Source organism: Lampris incognitus, chromosome 3 (genome assembly GCF_029633865.1).
Source record: "Lampris incognitus isolate fLamInc1 chromosome 3, fLamInc1.hap2, whole genome shotgun sequence".
NCBI lineage: Eukaryota > Metazoa > Chordata > Actinopteri > Lampriformes > Lampridae > Lampris > Lampris incognitus.
The window spans coordinates 56,773,831-56,790,510 of NC_079213.1; the positions used below are offsets into that span (position 1 = coordinate 56,773,831).

At 50.6% G+C, this 16,680-nt stretch overlaps 1 protein-coding gene across 1 annotated transcript in view; it reads right to left on the reverse strand.

The window, feature by feature from the left end:
• Positions 1 to 16,680, reverse strand: part of LOC130109765 (desmoglein-2.1-like) — a 75,946-nt gene that overhangs the window by 24,240 nt on the left and 35,026 nt on the right. The window contains exons 4-6 of the mRNA XM_056276747.1: positions 5,550 to 5,705; positions 5,323 to 5,427; positions 2,119 to 2,161 (exon numbers count right to left, since the gene is read on the reverse strand). Coding sequence (XP_056132722.1) covers positions 2,119 to 2,161; positions 5,323 to 5,427; positions 5,550 to 5,705 — 304 coding nt within the window. The remainder of the gene's footprint in view (positions 1 to 2,118; positions 2,162 to 5,322; positions 5,428 to 5,549; positions 5,706 to 16,680) is intronic.

The following is a 16,680-nucleotide window of genomic DNA, read 5'->3' on the forward strand; positions in this document are numbered from 1 at the left end:
AGCAAACTCGCCTTCGTCTCCTGTGTTTTTTCCTCATCCTGCCACATTGGTGACCCCGAATTGAACATGTTTGGAGCAGAAGATGAGTGTGAATCCACTTCGGCCACGCCGCCCCAACTCTCCCAGCCGGCCGTTCTCGCCGCGGCTGTTGAAGCTCCCAGAGTTCTAGCAGAGCGACCCGGCTTCGTGGTTCCAGCATGTCGAGGCGCTGTTCCACCTGCGTGGAATCTCCGCGGACGACTCCAGATACTATTTGGTCGTCGCTGCGCTGGACCAGCAGTCCACACGCCGCCCCCCCCCCCCGCAACGCGGTAAATACGTCGCCCTCAAACATCTTCTGCTCCGGAGGTACAGCCTATCTGCCGCAGAGAGGGCAGATAGAATCCTTTCCCTATCCGGTTTGGGCGACGGGACGGCTGTGGATCTCGTGGACAATATGCTGTCGCTGCTAGGCTCGGACGAAGGTGGGTTCCTTTTCCCGCTCGTTTCCCTGCGCCAGCTCCCGTCTCCTGTGCGCGCGGCTTTGGCTAACTCCCCGTGTCTGGCCGCTGGTGACTGCCAAGGTTTGGCTGAGGAGGCCGATCGGGTCCTGATGGCTTCCAGACGGTTCTCTGTGCAGAGTGTGGCATCTGAGCCTCTGCAGCCGGCGTCGGAGGACGCGGACCCGGCGCTGGTGGCTGGAGTAACTGCCCGGAGACGGCGCGGGAGCGGCCTCTGTTTCTTCCACCAGCGGTTCGGTGGCAAGGCGAGGCGCTGCGTCCCTCCGTGCACGTTTGAGGCGGCGGGAAACTCCAGGGCCAGCGCTCAGTAGCAGCTGTGGGCGCTGGCGGACGTAGTGAGCTGCTCTTCGTTAACGACACGATGTCAGGAAGACGGTTTCTGGTGGACTCAGGCTCGCAAAAGAGCCTACTCCCTCCTGCTAAGACAGACAGGTCGACCGAAGGCGGCGGCCCACTGTTAAGTGCAGCTAACGGTTCGTCCATTGCGACGTTTGGCACAAGGTTGGTGACTGTTTGTTTCCACGGGCGCCATTTTGAGTGGGACTTTGTAGTCGCCGCCATTACTGTTCCTATTATCAGCGCGGATTTTCTGTGTGCTAATGGTCTGCTGGTTGATGTTGCAAACCGCCCTTTAATTGATGCTGTGTCTTTCGCCACTGTTCCGTGCGAGACAGGGGGAGCCGGGCCGTTAACACACGCTAACTTTTTAGCATCAGGGTATGTTTTTCAGCGTTTGCTGGCGGATTTTCCATCGGTGACTACACCTGCCTTTTCCACCGCGGTTACTAAACACGGGGTAGAACATTTCATTCCCACGGTGGGACCGCCAGTTTTTGCGCGCGCGCGGCGCCTCGACGCGGTAAAATTGGCTATAGCTAAGGAGGAGTTCGCCATCATGGAGCGTCTGGGTATAGTGAGGCGTTCCAACAGCCCGTGGGCCTCGCCGCTTCACATGGTGCCCAAGGCGGATGGGTCGTGGCGGCCTTGCGGCGACTTTCGCCGCCTGAACAACGTCACCGCCAATGACCGCTATCCCATCCCACACATACAGGACTTTTCCATACACCTGGCAGGTACCACTATCTTCTCTAAGGTGGACCTGGTGCGCGGCTATCATCAGGTTCCCGTGCGCGCAGAGGACGTGCCCAAGACAGCAGTGATCGCCCCATTTGGGCTTTTTGAGTTCATGCACATGCCTTTTGGCTTGAAGGGGGCTGCGCAAACCTTTCAGAGGCTGATGGACTCGGTGTTGCGTGACCTTGATTTCGTGTTCGTTTATCTCGACGACATATTAGTGGCCAGTCCGTCAGCTGAAGAGCACCTGGCGCACCTGAAACAGGTTTTCCGTCGTTTGGACGAACACGGCCTGATAGTCAACCCGGCCAAGTGTCAGTTTGGACTGCCGGTGATTGACTTCTTGGGTTGCCGCATTTCGCCGCAAGGCGCGGTCCCGTTGCCTTCTAAGGTGCAAGCGGTGGCGGAATTTCCCCGCCCAGTCCCTGTTAAGGCATTGCAGGAATTCTTGGGAATGGTGAATTTCTATAACCGTTTCCTCCCTCGCGCTGCCCACCTCCTTCAGCCACTTTACGAAGCCCTGCGGCTTAAGAAGGCTAACGACCCTGTCGACTGGACTCCCGAACAGGTCCAGGCCTTTGACGGAGCTAAGTGCGCCCTGGCTAACGCTGCCCTCCTCGCCCATCCCACACCCACGGCGTCCATAGCTTTAATGACCGATGCGTCTGACATAGCCGTGGGGGCTGTGGTTGAACAGCGTGTGGCGAATGCGTGGCAGCCACTTGCAATTTTTAGCCGCAAACTGCGAGATAGCGAGCGCAAGTACAGCAGTTTTGACCGGGAGTTGCTGGCACTGCACCTTGCAACCCGGCATTTCCGCTTCTTTCTGGAGGGTCGCCCATTCACGGCTTATGTGGATCATAAACCGCTGACTTTCGCCATGTCCAAGGTGACTGAGCCGTGGTCTGCTCGTCGGCAGCGCCACCTAGCGGCAATCTCCGAGTTCACAACGGACATTCAGCATGTGGCCGGGAAGTCCAACCCTGTTGCTGATTGTCTGTCGCGTGTGCTTGTGTGTCCTGTGCACCTCGGTGTGGATTTCTCCGCTATGGCTGCCGACCAGCCCAGCGACCCGGACGTCCTTGCCCTTAGGTCAACGCGTACCGGCCTCAAGCTGGAGGACGCTGTGATGCAGGAAGGCAGTCCTGCCCTCCTCTGCGATGTCTCCACCGGCCGTCCCCGCCCCGTTGTTCCAGTGGCCTGGCGCCGTCGAGTTTTCGACCGATTCACTCCCTGTCGCACCCTGGAGTTCGGGCGTGGGTGAAGTTGGTCGGTTCCAAGTTCGTCTGGCCTGGCCTCCGCAAGGACGTAAAGAGGTGGGCCGCTGCATGTGTAGCGTGCCACCACACTAAGTCGCCCCTCGAACCGTTTCCGATCCCGGCCAGACGTTTCGACCACGTGCATGTGGACCTGGTGGGCCCTCTACCTTCTTCACCGGGTTTTACGCACCTGCTCACAATGGTGGATCGGACCACCAGGTGGCCAGAGGCTGTCCCTCTGTCCTCCACAACATCCTCGGATGTTGCACGCGCTTTTCTTTCCTCCTGGGTCGCCCGTTTCGGCGCTCCGTCAGATATCACCTCAGACAGGGGCCCCCAGTTCGTGTCAGAGCTCTGGTCGGCACTTGCGCGATCCTTGGGTGTGCAGGTACACCGCACTACCGCGTACCACCCTCAGGCTAACGGCTTGTGTGAACGTTTTCACCGGTCGCTCAAGGCAGCGCTGCGTGCTGCGCTCTCGGATGGCAACTGGGTGGATCGTTTACCTTGGGTTATGCTCGGGTTGGTGGGGACGTTGTCAGCTCGGTGGTGCAGCGTCCTGAGGACTCCTAGTTTGTGCTCCAGTGGATGATGAGAGTCAAACCTTAAGTACTGATCAGTATGTGTTGGTTTACACTAAACATCAACCATCACATGTCCCCCATCACCAGTTGTAATTCCACAGGGTAAGAAGACTACCCTGTCATGTTCCACATCCTCCCTGGTGAACTTGATGTGGTGTCCACAGAGTTAATGTGGTGGGTGAAATGTGCTACATCCTGAGGTTTAATTTTAACCCAGGTGTCGTCCACAAATCTGAACCAGTGGCTAGGTGGTGTCCCTGGATAGGACATCATACCCTCTTTTCCACTTCCTGCATACACAAGTAGGCCACTACAGGTGAGACTGGGGTACCTATAGCGCCCCCATGCCTCTGCCTATAGTACTGCCCCCTGTATGTGAAGTGAAGTATGTGGACTGAAGACACCGCTTCAGGAGCAGACACACTTGGTCAGTGTTAAGGGTGGTCCTATTGCTAAGGGTGGGGTCGTTTTGTAATTTCATATGGACTACCTCCACTGCTTCATCAACAGGAACACACGTGTAGAGAGACGTAGCATCATAAGAGACCATTGTTTCTTCCCCTCCATGATGAAGTCCCTCACCTGATCCACAACATCCATAGTGTTCTGCATTTGATGTTCAGTACTGCCTACCAACGGGTTCAGAAACGATGCCAGAAACTTAATTAGAGAGGTTACAGGTCACTGAGTTAATTATACTAACAATATAGTATGACAATAGAGTATGGGTAACTATAACATCTCCAAGTTTCTGGCATCTATTCTTAACTTGAACAGATGTAGAAACAAATACATGTAACAACAATTCCCTGAACTTAAGAAATTGTTCAGACATTTGTCAGACGTTCAATTTTGCTGTAAAACATTTATAAGTATTCTCTTAAAAATGTAATGAAAGTAATAAATTCCAGAAATTTAATGAGTTTTGGCTTAAATGTGTGACAATTTCTGATATTTAGCTTGAATAATGGAATATTTGCACCTGAAGCATGTATATATTTTCGTCCCATTTGGCACCCCATACCGAGAGTCCGCCTGAAAGCGTGTATATATTTTAGTCCCGTTTGGCACCCCATATTTTCAAGCTATTTGTGGTTTTGTTCGACATTATTCAGCAGACTTTGCAGGGATATACTCACTCCCCGAAAGCAACGCAAAGCTTTGTCATTAAATTTTTTTATTTTATTTTGACCTTTATTATCATAGTCATGTACGGTTTAGAGAAACTCATATCATTACAACAAAGCACCTTTTCTTATGATTTTCACTTCCTGCGGACTCTTGGTTAATCCACGAATGAATTATGAAGTTAGTTTGGATTTGAGACTTGAAACTTATATGGGAACTAAAATGGTAAATGTGTTACATAATTATCAGGAACCTTTTCTTTCTTCTGTAGGTTACTTTATAAACTTAAAATTAAACATATAACCTTACAATTGAAAAAAATATATGTAGCTTACTTTATATTTTTCCAAGTTAACTTTATAACCATTGCCCAATGGTAAGAGATCTTCTCAAACTAGATCTGTGGGTCATTTGGTATGTTGGATAAAACATGATTTCTCCCCTGACTCTTGAGATGTTCCACACCCTCTCTCCCCCCCCCCCCCCCCCACAGCTGTGTAAATCTTCTGAAGCCTCTAGTGTTCACTGGGCATCCATCGCTTAAAGGGTAGCCTTGGATTTCCTGATTTACCCAGGGCAGGACAAGTGCCATGGAAAATATTGCTTAGTGGTGCGAGAGTATATAACTTAATCTCTATTGTCTTTAGAGACGCTAGGATTCTTATGCATATTTATTTATTTATCTATTTTGATGAAAGCACATTATTCTCTCCTCATTGCAGGGTTCTGAGGAATGTTACCTGCTGGGCTTGACTCGTAGACTTCAGCACGGGGTACTGGGAGAAAGACAGGTGGATTGTCATTCTCGTCTTCCACATCGAGCCTCAGGTTGATTTCGCCCTCGGCCACGGTCCCGTTGCGGAATCTGGCCACACCTGTCAGCTGTGAAGCCACGAAGACACACTGAACTGAAGAGGTCTCGTATCATTCAGAAAGAAAACAGGGTTCAGTGATTCATAAACTCTCAATTCAGTCCTGTGTGTACTTTATATTTTTGTACTTACAAAATAAGTTTCCATCTCCTCCCGATCGAGAATCTTTAGGACACGCACCAGCCCTGTTGCCTCCCCCACGACAAAGAGATTAATGGGCTCCAGATTGGCACCATGACCCAACAAAGTGTAGTGCAGCTTCTCCCTCTTATCCAGGTCCGACCTGATCTGGGAATTCAGTTGTGTTAACGTCACTTCAGATCAACTCGTTACAGGTATTTACAGTACTCATCGTGCACTCACACAAATTGTAATGTCCGTAGACGCCTTGTCTTACTGACATAAGAATAATTCAAGAATGAGCCGACTTCGTAGGTTCTTAACTGTGTAGCTTTTACTAGCGTTTCGTTCATCATACAACCTTCATAACATGCCCGTCTAACTTCCTGTATACGTCACACGCACTGCACGTACACCCGTGAGTAGGTCAAGTTAAACACGTGACAGGACCTTCAAAATAATAACATCTTTCATTCATTACATCTCCCCCTCTAAGATGATTTTCTAACCTGTATATCACCCCCCTTTTCACAAAAAAATAAAAAATCCCCCACAGTACACAAGTCCATACGCCTCACAGATCCAGCCGGATTGCTGGCTTGCTCACCCTGCCAGAGCGAGTAACATATGGTGTGGAAGTTGGCATTTCTGCTGCTCGGGACTCATCCGTGTTTCCACTCTCCCCTGGAGTGACATGGTCAGGATCCCTGCTGACAAAGGTGAGTGTTTTGGGTGTGGCCAATAGGTGGCGCCTGTTCCTTCTGTAATGTTCACCTTGAGCTGTCTCCACTATGTAGGATCTGGGAGTGGAGCTCTGACTGTGAACAACTGCTGGCATTGTCCATGTTTTCTGTCCATCAAGTTTGGTGAGTACTGCGTCACCCGAGTTCAGTGGGCGCAGTGACCGCACGCCGTTCCTGCGGTTGTAGTAGAAAGCCTGCCTCGATTTGGCTGCGGCGTCAGCGGTTTTGATCAGTTCCTCTTTAGGCCAGGCCGGTTTCAGGTTATGCTGCAATGTGGGTAAGGTGGTTCTGATTCTCCTACCCATGAGCAATTCCGCTGGACTGGCTCCAGTGGAAGAAGAGGGTGTAGCTCTGTATGTCAGCAGGGCGAGGAGAGGGTCTTCCTGTCTTAATATGCTTTTTGCTATCTGAACAGCCCTCTCTGCCTGTCCATTACTCTGGGGGTAGTGTGGGCTTGAAGTCACATGGATGAAATCATAATCCTCACTGAACCTCCTTATCTCTTCTGAAACTAGCTGTGGCCCATTATCGCTAACTACAATTTCAGGGATACCAAAACGTGCAAATGTAGCCTTCAGCCTAGCTACAACCTGACTGCTAGTAGTTGTTGGTAGATTTAGGATCTCCAAAAACCTGGAATAATAGTCAGACACTATCAAGTAGTTTTGCTTTTTGTACTCACACAGGTCTATGCCAACTTTCTGCCATGGTCTGGATGGGAGCTCACTTGACATTAAAGGCTCTTTTCTCTGTGTGTTCTTGTGTTCTCTGCATAATTGACATTGCTGTATCTTTGTTGTAATGTGCTCTGTCATTGTGGGCCACCACACTGACTGGCTAGCTCTCTCTCTGCACTTAACTATCCCCTGGTGCCCGTCGTGTATTCTGTCTAAGATCACCTCCCTCATCTCTGTGGGAATGACGAGATACGACTGCCTCTGATGACTAAACCATCTACCTCAGATAACTCCCCTCTCACCTGATAAAAGTCTCTGACTGTCTCCGGCACTTTATCGACATACTCAGGCCAGCCGTGTCTGATGAAGCCCAACACTGCCTGGAGCTGCAGATCCCCATCCGTGCTCTGTTTTATCTCCTGCATCCTTTGAGGTGTGGCAGGCACCTGGCACACGATGGCATCGATGTGTGCCGCAACATCATCATGAGAAGCACCATCTCCGTAGCGCTGCTCTGGGCCTCTGGAGAGTGCGTCAGCCACAGCTAACGTTTTGCCTGGTGCGTATTCAGCCACTGCATTGAAACGCATCAGCCTCATTAACAGGCTCTGGCACCTAATGGGCACATTATCCAAGTCTTTGCTGTTCATGAGAGGCACTAGTGGTTTATGATCGGTGACAAGTCTGAAATTGTCAAGCCCAAACAAGTACTTCTCGAACCTTTCACATGCCCAGACGCTGGCTAAGCACTCTTTCTCGATCTGTGCATACCTTGTCTCTGCGTCACTCAGCCGTCGGGAGCAGTAGGCCACGGGTTTCCAGTGTTCCCCGTGCTGCTGGAGCAGAACGCCTCCCAGCCCGTAGCTGCTGGCATCTGCTGACACCAACGTAGCCTTAGTGACGTCATAAAAGGTGAGTACCGGGGTGGTGGCGAGTGCTGCTTTAAGGTCTTGGAATGCTGTGTTCTGTGCAGGTCCCCACAGCCACTCTGTCGTTGCTTTAAGCAGTCCATAAAGCGGCTGACCTACCGTGGACAGCTCTGGGACGTATTTTGCCAAATAATTCACCACCCCGAGGAACCTCTTGAGTTCCGTCACGTTTTGGGGCTGAGGAAAGTTCTCTATTCTGGCCACTTTGTCCGGGTCAGGTCTGATGCCTGCCTCGTCGATGATGTGACCAAGGAAGCGGACTTGTTTCTGTTTGAACTTGCATTTCGCTTGGTTCAGTTTGAGACCTGCTGTTTCAATGACCCCCAGCGCCTCTGCTAGGCGCCGGTCATGGATTTCCTCAGTCTCTCCATGTATAAGGATGTCATCTATGTACATCTCTGTGCCCTCTAGCCCGGTCAGAGTTTCCGCCATCTTTCTCTGGAAAATCTCTGGAGCACTCGTTATACCAAATGGAAGGCGGCAGAAAGCATACCTCCCAAATGGGGTGATGAAAGTGGTGAGCCCCCTGCTGTCTTCATGCAAGGGGATCTGGTAAAACCCACTTGCTGCATCCAACGTTGTGAAGAACTTTGACCCTGCAAGCCTTGGCATTATTTCCTCCATAGTGGGCAGCACGTATTTCTCACGTTTCACCGCTCAATTCAGCCTCCTGAGGTCAGCGCAGCAGCGAACCTCTTTCTTGTGCGGTTTCAGCACCGGCACCATAGCGGCGCACCATTCTGTGGGCTGAGTCACTTTTTCAATAATGCCCTCATTTTCCATGCGCTGCAGTTCTTTCTTAAGCAGTGGTACGAGTGGCAGCGGTATCCATCTGGCTGTATGCACCGCGTATGGCTGGGCACCCTCCACCAGAGCTATTTTCACTGGGTCGGTTTTCAGCAGTCCACTTGAACCGAAAACTCCACTGACCTCATCCATCCACTTCACTAGACCCATCTCCACTGCCTCTGGACGACTCAGCAGACAGCTGCCTCTCCCCTTGATCACATACACTGGAAAGGAGTATTGTTTCTCCTTGTATTTGGTTGTGGCCTGAAACTTTCCTATGCAGCTGATGTTTCCATCTGGGTTTATGAAGCATGTGTCAGGAGGTCCCAGTTTTATGTTTGGCTTCAGCTTTTTAAATGTCCCTTGGTTGATAACAGTAGCGTCAGCCCCCGTGTCAATTTTAAAGGTTATTGGTACATCACTTATTATTAAACTAACAGTCCAATCTTCCTTATTGCTCTCTTTGCCAACTTCTCCCAGAAAGTACAGCTGTTTAACCTCTTCAGTGACTTCTCTCACCGCTTTAGAGTGACATACACGCTCCCAATGTCCCTTTTTATGACACTTGTTGCACTTACTGTTCATTGCAGGACACTTCCGCTCATCGGTGTGCTGCGTCTTGCCACACCTCCCGCATTCATCTACTTTGTTGGTTGCAGGACTGCCGCCACCATGACGCTGTCCGCCCTTTTTCTTTTGGCGTCCGTCCCGCCGTTGGACAACATTGACGTTAGCCAGCTGGGCCTCTGGTTGGTTAGCTTGGAGGCTGAGCTGCTTTGTTATTGCCTCCGCCTGGCGCACTTGTTCAATGACTTTCACCAGAGTAAGGTCCGCTGTGAGCTGGAACTGACGGGAGAGCACTTTGTCTTTTATGCCCACTACCAGACGGTCTCTGATATGTTCATCCCTCTTGTCCCCAAACTCACAGTGTTCAGACAGCTCATACAATGTCCGGATGTACATCTCCGCTGTTTCTCCTGGCTGCTGGCTATGTTGATAGAAGCACGCCCTCTCATGTATGATGTTACGGCGGGGAATAAAGTAGTCGTCGAACTTTTTCAGTACGATATCATAGTCCACTTTATCACCCTCCGCCGCGAAGTCAAACGAGCTGAATATCTTTTCAGCCTCGCCTCCCATTGCATAAATCAGCGAACTCACTTGAATCTCCCCGTCGTCTTTATCCAGCTTTGTCGCGAGCCTGAAGCGCGAAAACCGTTGTTTCCACTCCGGCCATTCAACGGGGCAGTCAAACTTGAATTCACTCGGCGGATTAAACTTCGGCATGACCGCTCGTGTTCAGATACACAGACTATTCTGACACCATGTAATGTCCGTAGACGCCTTGTCTTACTGACATAAGAATAATTCAAGAATGAGCCGACTTCGTAGGTTCTTAACTGTGTAGCTTTTACTAGCGTTTCGTTCATCATACAACCTTCATAACATGCCCGTCTAACTTCCTGTATACGTCACACGCACTGCACGTACACCCGTGAGTAGGTCAAGTTAAACACGTGACAGGACCTTCAAAATAATAACATCTTTCATTCATTACACAAATAGCAAGCGGTTCCTTCATTGTATAATTCAGTTGGAGTGCATGGTCAGCCAGGACCACCACCTTTTCAGCAAGCACACCTTCAGGATCTTGCTGAGACACCTTGGTAAGAATGAACCAGTGGCTTTTTTTGGGGAGGGGTTTCCCCCTTTTTCTCCCCAGTCGTACATGGCCAATTACCTCTCTCTTCCGAGCCGTCCCAGTCGCTGCTCCACCCCCTCTGCTGATCCGGGAAGGGCTGCAGACTACCACATGCCTCCCCCCACACATGTGGAGTCACCAGCCGCTTCTTTTCACCTGACAGTGAGGAGTTTCACCAGGGGCAGGTAGCGCGTGGGAGGATCATGCTTGTAATGATCTGTGCCCTCTGGCTATGTTAACTTATAACATTAATAAAGCAAGGACGACTTCTCTCGTGCTGGGTGTTTATTCACCGACCGGATTCCCACTGACGTTGTTACGTACATCACGTGACTTTGTTGTGGCGCTACGGAAAGCCGTAAGGGACATTAGCAAATCAAATATTACTAGCAAATATTACATCTCCCTTTTTCTGAAAAGTGCTGCTTTCTCTGCAGAGATACAGACCACGTTGAGCACGTTTATAAGCGAATACAATCTTAATAAGAAAGAATATGAAAATGGAACTCTTATATAACTGGACTGCAACAAAGTAGTGTAAAACATTTCCTTCCCTGTCTAAATGTGACACCGTAATAACATTTCATCTTTTTTTTTTTTTTTTTTTTTTACATTCATAAGTCAAGGATTTGTCTTGGTTTGACCGTGCGACCTGACCTCGTGGTGTAACCAGGCTGTGTGTCTGGTTGTCGCTGATTGTTCGTGTCTGGAGGTTCAGCATGCTCTTGCTGATGGGCTTGTGTGTTGTTGTTAGCGCTGGTAACAGTCTGCTGTGAAGTGTGTGTGTGTGTAGTGTGAGTGTTCACTCTGCTTTGTCGCAGGTGTTGACGGTTGCGTCGGTAGATCTGACCTTCTTTGGTTTGGATGTGGTAGCTCCTGTCTGTGTTCGCTGGTCTTTCCACAGTTGCAGGTCTCCAGGATCCATCCTCCTGCCGGAAGCGGATTGGTGTGCCTGCGGGCAGGTGGGGCAGAGGTTTGGCTGTTCGGTTGTAGTATGCCTGCTGGCGCTGTTGACATACCTCTCTCCTTTTGTGAACATCCTCCTGACTGGCGATCTGTGGCTGCAGGTGTTTTGCTGTTGATGGGAGAATGGACCGCAGCCTCCGACTCATCAGTAGCTGTGCCGGTGATTTCAGGTTGTCCACCGGTGTGTTGCGATACTCAAGTAAGCTCATGTAGGGGTCTTTGTTCTCAGCTTTGGCTTTGTCCAGGATGCGTTTGGCCGTCTGGACAGTCTTCTCGGAGAGGCCGTTGCTCTGTGGGTAGTGGGGGCTTGTGGTGGTGTGTGAGAAACCCCATGTCTGTGAGAAGTTGCGGAACTCACCAGAGCTGTAGCACGGACCGTTGTCGCTGATGATAGTCTCGGGGATTCCGTGTCGAGCCATTGCTGCTTTCAGCTTCATGATGACGGCAGATGAGGTGCAGCTGTAAAGTCTTTCTAGCTCGAAGAATCTGGAGTAGTAGTCCACAGTGACTATGAAGTCCTGTGAGTTCCATGTGAATAGGTCTGTGCCTATCACTTGCCACGGCCGCTCGGGTATGGCGTGTGACATCATTGGTTCCTTTGCATTTGCGCTGCGCCGTTCTTGGCATATGCTGCAGTCTGCTACCGCATCCTCGATCTGTTTCCCCATGCCAGGCCAGAACAGTAAGTCTCTTGCTCGGCATTTGCTTTTTTCCACGCCAAGGTGGCTGGCATGGATGCGCTGTATCATGTCCTTGCGAAGCTTTTGGGGGACAATGATTCTCTCACCTTTGAACAGGATACCGTCCATTTCTGAGATTTCTGCTCTGTGGTTCCAGTATTCCTGGATGCTGGGCGGGCACTTTTTCTTTGTGTCTGGCCAGCCAGTGAGTGTGGCTCGTCTGAGTGCGGTGAGCTGTGGATCTTGCGCTGTTTCCTGCTTGATTTCTGTGAGTCTTGTGTCGCTCACAGGGATGTTGCTGAGGACTGTGTGCACTTGGGCCTCCATCCCTTCCTGTAGGTCACTGTCGTGGTGTTCTATTGACTTGCGTGACAGTGTGTCGGCCACCGGTATGTCCTTACCGGGGCGGTGGATGATTTGGATGTCGTATTTTTGGAGCGCCAGGATCATCCGTTGCAGCCGGGGTGGTGCTGCTGCCAGTGGCTTTTTTAGTATTGCCTCCAGAGGCTTGTGGTCTGACTCCACAATCACTTTTCGTCCATACATGTACTCGTGGAACCTCTTGCAGCCGAAGACCACAGCGTAGAGCTCCTTCTCTATCTGTGCGTAGTTTTCTTCAGTGCTGTTGAGTGACTTGGACGCATAGGCAATTGGTTTGCCATCTTGGAGCATGACAGCCCCAAGGCCACTTTTGGATGCATCCACTTGGAGTCGCAGCTCTTTCTGCGGGTCGAAATATGAGAGTACTGGACCTGGGTGCTGTGTAATGAGATTCTTCATCTCTTGGAACGCCTTGTCGTGGACTGCATCCCACACAAACTCACTGTCCTGTTTCAGAAGCTGTCTGAGGGGTGAGTTTATCTGTGAGAGGTGTGGAGCAAATCTGGCGAGGTAGTTGATCATGCCGAGGACTGTCTCCAGCTCTGCTTTGTTCTGTGGGGGTTGCATGTCCTTGACCGCCTTCACCTTGTGTGGGTCTGGTTTGATGCCTTCGTGTGAGAGCGTGTGGCCGAAGTAGCTTACCTCGGACACGCATATGTGACACTTGTCGGGGTTGAGCCGCACCCCTCGCTCCCTTGTGCGCTTCAGCATCGCTCTGAGACGCTGGTCATGTTCCTCTTTAGTCTTGCCGAACACTAGTATATCGTCCACTATGGCCGTCACACCGTCCAATCCTTCATATGTTTCATCCACGCGTCTCTGGAACTCGTCTTGAGCGGACACGATTCCGAATGGCAGTCTGAGGAAACGATACCTGCCAAACACTGTGTTAAATGTCGTCAACATTGAGGATTCAGTGCTCAGTTTGATGGCCCAATAGCCTGACCGCGCGTCTAACACGCTAAAGTACTCAGCTCCAGCAAGCTTTGTGGTGGCGTCCTCCAGCGTGGGGAGGGGGTAGTGAGGTCGTTGTATCACTTTGTTAAGAGCTCTGGGGTCTAAACACACTCTAAGTTTGCCTGTCTTTGGCTTCTCAACAATGACGAGTGCGTTCACCCATTCTGTGGGTTCTGTTACCTTACAGATTATGCCGCCTTTCTCCATGTTGTCAAGCTCGTCCCTCAGTTTGCTGCGTAGGGCGATGGGGATTCTGCGTGGCGGGCAGACGACCGGCGTTGCATCTGGTGTGACGCGGAAGGTGCACTCGCCTGGGAACTCTCCCATTCCCTGGAAAACATCTGCATACTCATCCATTATGCTCTGTGATGTGACATTGTTTTCCTCGCTCACAGCCATCACTATTTTTACCAAGTTTAGGTCACGGCATGTTTTCATTGCCATGACTGGTGGGGCGTTTGTGTCAATGACGTAAAAGTCCAGCATCATTGCATTGTCTCTGTACTTACATTTGAGTTTGCATGTGCCTTTCACGCTCAGCGTGCCTCCTCCATATTCAGTGAGTCTGTGTATTGCTGGTTTCAGTGTCACATTTTTGAACAGCGCCTGGAACAGGTTGGTGGGAATAGTATTGGCCTGTGCCCCAGTGTCTAGTTTAAACTTTACCTTCTGTGGAGGTGTGCCAATTCCAACCTCTACGTAAGCCTGCTCGTTGCTTTTTCCGTTGTTCTCTATTGAGATGCAGTCTATGTACAGCTCTGTCTGTTCTCCCACAGCGGTGCTCTCCACTGTAATGTTGTCGAAGTACAGTTCTTCCTGTTCTCTGTCAGTGGTGCACTCTTCTGGGTTCTCTCCGACGGCATGTACTGTGCCGCGGTAGTACTTTGTCTGTCCCTGGGAGCTAGACTTGCATACTTTAGCAAAATGATTGAGCTTCTTGCATTTAATGCATTGTTTACCCTTAGCTGGGCAAGTGGCTTTAGCGCCGTGTAGCCCTCCACAATAGCTACACGCCCTGGCGGCGGTGCTAACGTCCCTTTGTCTGAAGTTAGCGTTAGCTGCTTTGGGTGCGTTCGGTTTGTAAGTCTTTCTGCCTATTGCGTGCACCGTTTCATGTGTGCTGCCCTGGCCCATAAACGTTAGCTGTTGCTTTGCTAGCTCGTGTGAGCGGGCTACATCTATGGCTTTTTCTAGCGTTAGCTCAGCTCCCTGGCTAAGTAGCTTTTCTCTCACTCTGGGTGAGTTGGTGGCAAACACGATGCGGTCCCTGACCATCTCGTCGGCATTTGGGTAGCCACAGTCTTTGACTAGGAGCTTTAGCTCAGTTACAAATCGTTCGAAGGATTCACTCTCTCCCTGCATCTTTTCATGAAATTTATATCTGGCATAAATCGGGTTTGCTTTGGGGGTGATGTACTCAGTGTACTTATCGTAGTACGTTTCTAGCTTCTTGGCTTGTTCTCCGCTGAGTGTCCAAGTGTTGTGCACATCGCGCCCTTTTTCCCCTATCCAGAGCAGGAGGTAGCTGCATTTCTCCTCTTCATTCTTCCCGCGCAGGGGGCCCGTGAACATTAGCTCCGTTGTTTGTCGAAATCGTCTCCATGCTTCAGGTAAGTTCGCCGATTCCCAGTCCATCCGTGGAGCTGGAACGCCGTACGAATCCATATTGGGTATTTAAACTCCGCTACTCTGACACCATGTAATGATCTGTGCCCTCTGGCTATGTTAACTTATAACATTAATAAAGCAAGGACGACTTCTCTCGTGCTGGGTGTTTATTCACCGACCGGATTCCCACTGACGTTGTTACGTACATCACGTGACTTTGTTGTGGCGCTACGGAAAGCCGTAAGGGACATTAGCAAATCAAATATTACTAGCAAATATTACAATGCTATTCCCTCCAGTTCCCCCGACCGACCGACCGACCGACCGACCGACTGACTGACTGACTGACCGAGCGACCGGAGGAGGCACTAGTGCAGCGACCAGGGCACATACCCGGCTTCCCACCCGCAGACATGGTCAACTGTGTCTGTAGGGACGCCCGACCACGCCGGAGTTAACACAGGGATTCGAACCGATAATTCCCGTGTTGATAGGCAATGGAATAGACCGCCACACCACCCGGACGCCCGGACCAGTGGCTTTTATAGAGCTATGTCGCCTATGTGTAAAAAACATCATGAATAACATAATGGCTTGCGTTTTCTTATCCTCTCAGATAACAAAAATAATGACAATGGTTTCGGGATAATGTCAGTCCTGAATATTAAGCTGCAGTTTGTAATTCTGAAAGTCCAAAAGCCATTCATTAAATGAGAAACGAGGGGGCACATCTCAAATCGGAGGGTAAAAGTTTACTAGACAGATCACTACTGTTATTTCAATTACTACTACCAGCACTATTTTAACAGAGTTTACTCTATCTTCCACAGTGGTTCAGATGTGTAGAATACATTTGTTTTTATTTCTTACGGGGCAGCATGAGCCCTTCATGTGGTTCAGCTGTGCCATGCATGTTGCACTAGCTTCTGAATATGTATTCCTTTATTCATTTTCAGCCGCTTGTCCGGGGTCGGGTCGCGGTGGCAGCAAGCTAAGTAGGGCACTCCAGACGTCCCTCTCCCCAGCGACGCCCTCCAGATCCTCCCGGGGGAGCCAAAGGCGTTCCCAGGCCAGATTGGACATGTAGTCCCTCCAGCGAGTTCTGGGTCTATCCCGGGGTCTCCTCCCAGTTGGATGTGCCCGGTAAACCTCCAAAGGAAGGCGCCCAGGAGGCATCCTAATCAGATGCCCGAACCACCTCAACTGACTCCTTTTGATGCGAAGGAGCAGCGGCTCTACTCTGAGCTCCCTCCGGATGTCCGAGCTCCTCCCCCTATCTCTAAGGCTGAGCCCACACACCCTACGGAGGAAACTCATTTCAGCCGCTTGTATCCCCAATCTCACCCTTTCGGTCACTACCCAAAGCTCATGACCATAGGGGAGGGTTGAAACGAAGATTGACTGGTAAATTGAGAGCTTTACCTCCCGGCTCAGCTCCTTCTTCACCACAACGGTCCGGTGCAACGTCCGCATTACTGCTGATGCTGCACCAATCCACCTGTCAATCTCCCGCTCCATCCTTCTGAAAATATGGGGCATTATCCTGCACAATTAGCCTTGACTGGACAAGAGTAGACAAGACTGGACAAGCGTGCTGGAAAATGAGTTGGAAATTGGACCACTCAGAAAACATTTCAGCAAGAATAATGGTCCCATTGGCGCAGGGGTATTGAAAGGCAGGTACAACCAGGTGGTAAAAGTCTTGACCTCA